Below are 9574 nucleotides of genomic sequence, written 5' to 3'. Positions count from 1 at the left end.
GAAAAAGAAATTCAGCCACGCAGGTACGGTGGTGCATGCTTTTAACCCCACCTTTCAGTGGGTAGATGCAGGTGGATCTTTGTGAATTCAAGGCCAGCCTGGTCTACATGATGAGTTGCAGGACAGCTAGAGTTGCGTAATGAGACCCTATCTATCTATCTATCTATCTATCTATCTATCTATCTATCTATCTCTGTCTATCTAATTTTTAAAGTGAATTTTGTTGGATAACAAAGACCAGACAGTCGTGTGCTGCCACACCTGGCTGTACCTTTTCAACGTCAATCACACCTGGTCCATTGTCTAGCTGGTTCGCAGCAGTTTTGTAACCTATCAAAGCAGAACAAAACGGATTCTCAAGTTTTCTCTCCCCGTTTCTTTTCATGTTTCCAGTCCAGAGCACAGCCACCGGAAGACACCAGAAGGAAGCCAGTGCTGGGCAAACTTGGCAATCTTTTTACTGCTGGAAGGAGAAGGACCACCCGGAACGGATCGGAGAGTCCCACCAACTCAAATACCAAATCGGCCTCTGCTAAAGTCCCAGAAACGGAGAAGGAGAAAAGTAAGGCTCAGGGAAACAAACTAAAGGCAACCGACGCGGACGAGGCTGGCGAGGCCGGCACCAGGCAGGAGGCTGAGGGCCAGGCCGCTGAGAGCGGAGTTCAGGCACCCCCCTGCGACGCCGAACTGTCACCTTGCTCCAGCATCAATGGAGGGGCTGTGCAGCAGTGCCACCGCAGTGATTCAGCCCAATTAGAATCTCTGCAGGCAGAGGGTGAGACTTTCCCAGATGCCACCACTGCTGCCAAGGAGCTGCTGCATTCCTCAGCAGGGAATCGCTCCGGGCAGGAGAGCGCAGAGACGCCCGCTTGCAGTCCGGGGGAGGACGCGTTGCCTGGCGCTGGCCTCCAACCAGAGACAGCGAGGGGTGTGTCGGGGTCGCCGCCAGAGGAGCACCTCGTGGGAGGAGTAGGAGAGGCCCCCGACGGAGCCCCCGGCGTGGGTGCCGAAGCGGGCTCTTTGAGGGCCCCGGGGAACGCGGTTCTGCCAGGTGAGCCTCCCGCCCAGGGCGCAGAGACCAGCGGCGCAGCCGGGCCGCTCGACCGTGCGCATCCCACCAAAGTGCTAACGTTGGACATCTTCTTGAGCAAGACTGAGGTGGCTCAGGTGGACGAGCCGGCCTCGATTGCTCCGGCGACAGACGACTGCGACGATTCAGACGACATGGAAAAGAGGTCAAGCGGCCGCCGGTCGGGTCGGCGGAGGAAGTCACAGAAATCCACCGACTCCCCGGGCGCGGACGCCGTGGCGCCCGAGAGTGCGACCAAGGACGACGCGGTGTTCGACGACGAGGTGGCGCCAGACGCAGCCGCTGCGAACTGCTCGGCGGAAAGGAAAGTGAAATCGGTACAAGCGGTTCCCGACGGAGGCGCAGCCCCGGAGCCGAAGTCCAGCTCCTGCCCCAGAGGGCAATCGCGAGGGGAGCCGGACCGCGGCAAGCCCCTGTCGCCCACCAAGCGGAAGGGTCGCAGCCGCGTCCCCGAGGCGGTGCCCAGCTCGCCCGGCAGCGGCCCGCGCGCTCCCGCCAAGGAGTCCCCACCCAAGAGGGCGCCCGCCGCGGCGGACGGCGGCGAGGAGGCGGGCCGGGTCGTCCCGCGCGAGCTCACGGTCAAAAGTAGCTCGCTGCTGCCTGAGATCAAGCCCGAGCACAAGAGGGGGCCGCTGCCCCACCACTTCGATAGTCGGGGCGACGGCGGTCGCAGCAGGGGAACAGGAGCGTCCGACGCCGACTGCCTGAAACCCAGGAACCAGTTCGGTGTGGGCAGATCGACCGTGACCACCAAAGTGACCCTGTAAGTAGCTGCGGAGTCAGCCTGGGCAGGGGGGCTGCTGAGGCTTGTAAGGTTGGTCTGGAACCTGTATTTTTTTTTCCTGTTGGAAACTTCAAAGAGAGAAAGAACCGTTTGTAGAGCTGAGGCTTGGAGTGTGACACATTTGGCAGCCTCCACCGCTAATTCCTGCTTTAAGATCCAAGTTAAATGAATGCAAAAAAATAGGATATATCCCTTGAGGCGCTGTGTTTAGGTAAACAGCGGAGATAAGACTTAATGGCTTGACAGAGCTAATTATATTCTTTATCCAAAGTGTAAAGGGGTATTTCAGGATAGTCCCAGGGAGCCAGCAGTAGTTTGAGTGTGGCCCGGTGGCGTTGACAGGGAAGACATTAAGAGAACTTTATTATGGAATTAGTTCATTGTCCTAAAGCAAGCTTAAAGCACGTCTCTAAAAATCCCCCTTCAGTGATCTTAGGCGCTCTTGTTTCTGGGCTGGAAATGACTTTTCTCATATTGAGATGATCGGTGTTATTGCAGAAAATTTCCTAAGTAAAAGGACGCAAATCAACAGACTGAACGTACTCGCAAGTGTAGCAGTTTCGCAAGTTTCTACTGAGTGCCCTTTGTTCTGTGTGCTGGGGGGGGGGGGGGGGAGGAGGGTAGACGACCCACACCTGTGATGCAGCCAGTTGCCTTCAAAGTTTAAGTCCCCCTTGTGGCAGCAAGGAGCACGCAAATCAAATTAAAAGGGAGAGCGGAGTGTCTTTACCATTGTAAAGATTCTCGCAGTCATGACAAGAAGTCACCAGTTTCCTGCAGGAGCCCGGGATTTCGGTTTGACGGTAACTGATTTGTGTGGCGAGGAAGACAGGGAAGGCTCTCTGCAAAAATGAGCTCAAGCTAGCTGTGACTCTCTCCCCAGCACGTGAAAATTGTTGAGCTCTCAAATTTTTTCCTACTTTGATTCACACACTGATCAAAAAGGCCCATCATTTGTAGCATTCTCATTTTTGAACTGAATGGTTTCTTTCTAGTTGATGTCCTAAAGAGAAGTAAGGTTTGAAACAGGTCTGCCTGGAAGCTAGGAGGAAAATGTGCTTAATGAATAACGTTGAACTGCCTCACCAGCTGGCAGCCTGGACACCTTTGACATAATCAGCTATTTATTCTGTAACGGTAGCGTCAGGAAAATTTCCCGAGTGAATGATGCCCATTATTTGTGGAAGACGAGTGTGACAGAACACAGAAACCTGCTAAACCTAGCCAGGAGAAACGCTGCAGGACTAAATCAGGGCTAGACGCTCCACCTGTCATCCAATCAGAAGGCACCAGTGGAAAAACCAGAAATGTTACACTGTTAAGGGATCAGTAAACAAATTCTGGAAGGGATCTTACAATGGAACTCTTCTTTGGGTCTGCATCCTACCAGAACTGTGCCAAGTCTCTCTCTCTCTCTCTCTTTTTTTTCTCACTACCGGTCTTTTTATTTTATTTTATTTTATTTTAATTCTTTTTCCTCTCCACCCATCTTTTTAAACTGGCCGGTCTTACACAAGTGATGAACTGGCAAACTAATGAAGTTGAAAATTAAGAATTTTATCTAGTTCTTTGGCCTACTTCTGTCAATCTGACAGAGGCTTTCAGACCCTTTAGTTTTGTTATGGCTGGATTTTAGGCAAAGATATTGACATGTTTCTTTGTTTGGTTGTTTGTTTGGCTGTTTGGTTGGTTGATTGATTTTTGATGGTCTCACCCTGTAGCCCAGGGTGGCTCCTAACCCACTGTGAAGCCAAGGCTAGCCTGGAACTCAAGGCATTTTTCTGCTTTATTCTTCCAAATGGCAGGATTGCAGATGTGAGCCTGGTTTGGGAAAGAAAAAGAAAAAGAAAGATTGTAGTGACTAAAAAACAATGACTTAATCCTGTTCAGAAAATGATTTCTTCACCTTCTCTCGCAAATTCATACTGAAATTCATAAAGGGCTGTGTTTAAGGCAGGCAGGGAGGCACTTCCCCTTACACCCCCTCACATCGTAATGAAGGCATTACAACACGCATTACAGGAGCCTGCCTTTTAATCAGCCCCAACCGGGTTAATTGCAGTGACTCTTGGTAACACAGGTTAATGGTAGAGAGTTTGGTTGTAAAAGGTATTTTGATCTGGTGTAAATCTTTAATGAGCAGATGTGTGCTGCCTGTCAGGAAGCTGCCAGCTCACCTGGGCATTCTCTTTGCACATCCCAAGATGCACTTGGATGTCCACTTCAGTGATGGCCTCTTCCTGTGCTAGCTGGTCAGCTTTTGCTTTTTTTAAGATTCCTCAGATTGTCACTTTTGCTCATTATTAATTAATTAACACAGGTTAATTAATTCACACAGCATTCGCAAACCCTGTGTTTCTGATGGACCTGGTAACTTAGTGAACATCCCCATCCCCCATCCCCTCCACCTCCATCCCCCGACACACACACACACATACACACACACATACACACACACACACACACACACACACATACACCACTGATAAGGAAAGCAGCTGAGGGGCTCCTTCAGGCTAGTCTAGTCTGACCACACTACAGTGTCATGTGGCTTCTGAGAGAAGAGCTCCTGCTTCAAACCAAGGGCCTGTCACCAGCCAGGTGACCTCAGGGCAGTCACCTACCTTCTCTAAGCCCCAGCTTTCTTCCAGAACAGGGAAGTGGGAAGGGGTGGATGGAAGAATAGGGGGACGGAAGAGGGCTTATGGGACTTGCGGGGAGTGGGGACCCAGAAAAGGGGAAATCATTTGCAATGTAAATAAAAAAAATAAAATAAATAAATAAATAAATAAATAATATATAAAAAAAGAAAAGAACATGCAAGTTGCACATTGGATAAACCAAGTTAAACAAGTTCTCGAGCACTTAGCAAACGGTGGTTTTCATTTAGCTACAAACTGACAAGCTCCTCTGCCTGCCCTGAGGAAAGTTTATATAAAATGTTTCATAAAACAGAAAAGTGGGAGTGGCTCTGTCTGAAAGCAGTCATTGGGGAGCCTCCTGGTCCCATGGGGAGCCTCTATTGGCCCTCGGTGTAACCCCCTCAAAGGGACTTCCAAAAATTCCCTTAACCATAAGTTTTGGGTAAAATAAAAAAAAAAAAATTCTGTTGTAAATTATATAGGGGTTTTGTTTTGTGTTACCTTTTAAGTTACAGACACAAAAGAGAACATTGTGCCAGATACGTGAAATATTTTGGCTAAGTTCACGCAGACATTAGTGTGAGAGCCAGGACTGAGGCCAAGGCAGGCAAATGCCAACACAACACATTCTGTTTCTATGAAAGACCACACTGTGTACATTAAAGGCATTATTCCCAGTAATAAGTAATTAGTCCTAAGAAATGGGACTGAACTGGAGACTCTATCCTCGATGCATTAACAAAATCAGTTAACAAATTACGGTACAGCCATATGGTAAAAAAACATTAGCCTTTTCCTAATGTTTGTGTATAATTCCAAGGAATATAGTCTTAGGATGCTGGAAATTATGATGTTAACTCATCCTTCTTTCTTAGCAAAAGGCAAGCAGCCAAGCAAGTCCTATGACACAGACATTTTCATTCTAGTAAAATATTTATGCATGTGAAACCGTTGGGAATGAGGCAGAATGCTGATGAGCACAGTTTATGAATGATTTAAAAACACTTTCCATGTTCAGAGAGACAGCTCCGTGGATCCAGTGTAAGGACCTGAGGCCCCTAGAGAAGGTAGTCATGGGAGTGTGTATCTGTAATCCTGGCACTCCCGTAGTGAGATGGAGCATAGAGCCAGGAGAAACCTGGTAGTTCATGGACCTGGAGACTCTGTCTCAGCAAAGGAGAAACTTCACACTTATGCTTGTCTCTGACTTCACACATGCATGTGTGCATGCACACACACACACACACACACATATGTACACATACTCATGCATGCACACAAATAAAAATATATACTTTACAAATTTCAGATAGTGAACACATATACATCAGAAAAATTGGCAGGTAGAGGCAGGAATTCAAGGCCATCCTCAGCCGCGCAGTGAGATCGAGGCCAGCCCCAACCACTTGACTCCTTGTCCCAAAAAAACTAAAGGTGACCAAAACTTTGCTATAAAGTAAAAATACATAATCAATGTCTGGGGGATTAATCTGCATATTTAAAATATGGGAAGGCAGTAAGTATTTAAATTTGTTCCTTATACTTTGTAATGTCTGCCAATTCAGTGCCAATCACTGTGAATGCCTGTTAGTACTTGGTAAATTAATAGTTTCTTAGATTTATAATCTCATCTGTCGCATGCAGATTAAGCTACATATTAAAAATACTTGCTAGCATTTGCAGGATTGTTTAAGAAGTTCTCATTTGTGCCTGGTTTGTATGTTGTTCACTTAACACCAGGCTGATAACTGCCCTCGTGTTTTTGTCCTTGCAGCCCTGCCAGACCCAAACATGTGGAACTAAATCTGAAAACCCCGAAGAATCCTGACAGTTCGGGAAATGAGCATAATCCATTTAGCCAGCCAGTTCATAAGGGAAACACAGCCAACAAAATCTCCTTATTTGAAAACAAGCGGGCTAACAGTAGCCCCAGACACCCCGACGTCCGTAACACAAGGAACAATCCTCCCTCCAGTAAGACGTTTGTTGGGAGAGCTAAGCTGAACTTAGCCAAAAAGGCCAAAGAAATGGAGCAACCCGAGAAGAAAGCCGTGTCAACTAGCCACCAGAATGGCCTGTTGGCCAAGGAGCCGTCTGCAGAAGGCAAAGGCGTAGAAGTCCCTGTCCCCAGAGAAGAGATTCTTCCAGCCACCAGAAGAGGGGAAGAAGAGCCCACCAAGGATCAGGGCCTCCCCACTGAGTCTGATCAAAGTGATAAACTGGATGTACAAACAGACGCCGCCTGTCTTTCCCACCCAGTGCCCACTTCTCTGGTTCCTGTGAAGGACCCGGAGCTCTCAGGAGAGGCCCACCCAGAGGCTGCTGACAGCAAAAGCCCTGTCCTTAACAACACAAATGATACTGCACCGGACATCACTGCCATTTGTGATACCAGAGAACCTTCCCCAAAGTCACAGGGTGCATTTTCTGACTCACAGCCTGCAGCAGCGCCTGAGTCATCTGGGGAGTCTTCTCTGCCACCTTCTGTGCCCATTTCTAAGGACACTCCCCAAGATGGCTGTGTTCAAGTTCCCATACGCCATGTTCCCTGCACTACTCTAGAAGTGTCAGAAAACCACAATGGATGTGTTTTGCCGGAGTCTCCTCACACTGAGAAAACTCCAGTCTCCAAACCTGGAGGGGGAGAAACCAGCCCTCCTTCTATTCCAGAGCACAGCCCAGAAACCATGGGGAAGGAGTGTCCCTCCAAAGTCCTCGTCCAGGTCCGGTCCTTTGTGCTTCCCAAGGAGAACCCCCAGGATGTGAGCTCTCAGGTCATCTCAGAAAGCTCTGAAGTTAGAGAGGCACAATTGCCAAGCTGTCACAGCAGTGAGCCTGAAGTGGTTTCTGTCACCACTTGTGTTCCCCAGCATGAAGACACACCAGACACCTCACCCAAGGACACCCATCACAGAGACGAGCGAGCGGCACAGTCTCAACCGCACGTCACACACACGGGGCCTGAGAAGACGCTGCCCATCCAGGCTCACAGTCAGAGCAGCAGCGGGACGCCCCAGGCAGTGGGGTTCAGCCTCACCCACTCTCCCAGCAGCAGAAGTCATTCAGAAGGCCCCCAAAGGCCAGGTAAAAATGCGACCAGCCCACTTACCCCCGCCAGTCTTCTGAACATTTCCGCTAACAGTGATGATAGTGTCTTGGATTCTTCTTCTGATATGGAAAAATTTACCGAGATTATTAAAAAGATGGACAGTACAGTGTGTGTGCCCCAGAAAAAGAAGAAGGCCAGGGACCCGAACTCTCCAGCCCCTCACTTCGCAATGCCTCCCATTCACGAGGACAGTTTGGAAAAGGTGTTTGATCCCAATGTGTTTACCATTGGTTTGGGGAAGAAGAAGGAAAGCCAGGCAGAGGTGTCACCAGCCTTGCACCTGTTGCAGAACCACGACCCCATATCCAAACTGAGAGCCAAGCGTGCGTCCACCGAGCAGAGCATCCTCTTCAAGTCCCTGCACGCTAACAGTAATGGGAAGAGTGAACCGCAGACAGCCTCAGAAGCTGAAAAAGAGAACAGGGACCTCAGCGGTGCTGGAGTTAAGAGGTCTCGGCTCGAAAAAAGCACACTTTTCTCAAGCATGCTTTCTTCTCTGCCACAAGACAAAATCTTCTCTCCCTCGGTGACGTCAGTCAACACAATGAGCACATCTTTCAGCACTTCTCAGAACAGCTCCATATCTCAGTCATCAGCGCCCAGGAAGGAGGGTGGCCTGCCCTGTGGCTCAGACCACGAACAGCCACACCTCGCGCCCCACAACTCCTTAAAGGTCTTCAATTTCAACTCCTCAAATACATCTCATCCGGGTCCCGGCCACATGGAAAAGTACCCACAAAAAGAGGAAGGCAAGGAAGATGCGAATTCTCAGGGCAACCTGCTCTTGCCAGAAAACAACCTTTTGGACGTACCCAAACTGAAGAACGGCGATGGCGTGGAAAGTGTCCTTAAGTCAAACCTGCCAAATGTCGGGAGCGTGGACACAGACTTCCTGGGCCTTTTCAAAGCAAGCCGGTATGACCCAGGCCTTTCCTTTTCTGGAATGTCATTATCAGACTCTATGGTAAGTACTAATTCTTATATAGCTGCGGTGTTTCTAAACCTAGAGGCAGTGAGGGAGGGGCTCAGGTTGTATTATACAGGGGTTGTTCATGTGCAATAAGTTCCTATTTGTTTACCATGTACGTTTTGTTTTGTTGTTTTGTTTTGTTTTGAGACAGGGTTTCTTTGTGTAGCTCTGGCTGTCCTAGAGTTAGTTCTGTAGACCATGCTGACCTTGAATTCACAGAGATCCACCTGCCTCTGTGCTGTGATTAAAGGTGTGCACCACCACCGCTGGCTACCCCATCCCCACCTCCCCATCCTCGGGCCACCGTGTTCTTTTAAATCTATGTACAAGGAACTCTTGGAGTCCAAGAAAAAAAAACACCAACACTTCTTCCCCAGAGACATTGTCGTTCAGCAGGGAGAATTAGTTCCATGTTTCAAGGCATTTGTGGATGTATGTCAGTGTTGTACTATGCAAAGTATAGGAAAGATACTTTGAGAGTTCAGAGACCTAGAAGACTCATGTTCTTTGTATCCTCTGAAAAAACACTCAGCGCTATATTTAGAATTTTCAAGATGTGTGAAACAGCTTCCTCTGCTTGCAAAGGCCCCACCCAGCCCGCGGATTCCCCCTTCTCCTTCCTCTTCGCTCTGGGGTTTCACTCTTTCTCCATAAGCGTCATATGTACAGTTGGGAAAGTACCTGAACGGGAATTTGTTTTCCTCAAGTTTGTAGCATACAGTGTCGTTTGCAGTGGTTCTTTCCCTCGGTGTGATAGGGGAAGCTGCAAATACAGCTTCCATTTCTTCCTCTCTGGCCTGTCTGAAGTCTCCTCTCTGATGGACACTGAACGTAGAACCTTTTGTATTAAGCACGCAGTGTGCTGCTGGGCCCCTCACCAGCCCAGGATTGTTTTCTTGTGAGTTTGTGACCTTCTGGTTCCAAGCTTGCTATTTAAGTTCAGGGAGACTGTGAATGTACCTTGCTTTGCAGTGAGCAA

General features: G+C 48.8%; 1 protein-coding gene and 1 long non-coding RNA gene across 2 annotated transcripts in view; one reads left to right on the top strand and one right to left on the bottom strand.

Moving 5' to 3' along the window:
- The first annotated feature begins 397 nt into the window (after window positions 1-397).
- Crybg1 (crystallin beta-gamma domain containing 1) overlaps window positions 398-9574 on the top strand; it is a 53443-nt gene continuing 44266 nt past the window's right edge. The window contains exons 1-2 of the mRNA XM_052163010.1: window positions 398-1853; window positions 6291-8589. Coding sequence (XP_052018970.1) covers window positions 1225-1853; window positions 6291-8589 — 2928 coding nt within the window. The 5' untranslated portion in view covers window positions 398-1224. The remainder of the gene's footprint in view (window positions 1854-6290; window positions 8590-9574) is intronic.
- LOC127669145 (uncharacterized) lies at window positions 3411-7949 on the bottom strand. Its single transcript, XR_007974319.1, has 3 exons — window positions 7851-7949; window positions 7626-7684; window positions 3411-3695 (listed from the first exon to the last, which is right to left on the bottom strand). It is a non-coding gene; the product is annotated as an uncharacterized LOC127669145 (long non-coding RNA).

This window comes from Apodemus sylvaticus, chromosome 19 (assembly GCF_947179515.1).
Source record: "Apodemus sylvaticus chromosome 19, mApoSyl1.1, whole genome shotgun sequence".
NCBI lineage: Eukaryota > Metazoa > Chordata > Mammalia > Rodentia > Muridae > Apodemus > Apodemus sylvaticus.
Note: the sequence above shows the minus strand (reverse complement) of the source record. Positions and strands in the feature narration are given on the sequence as shown.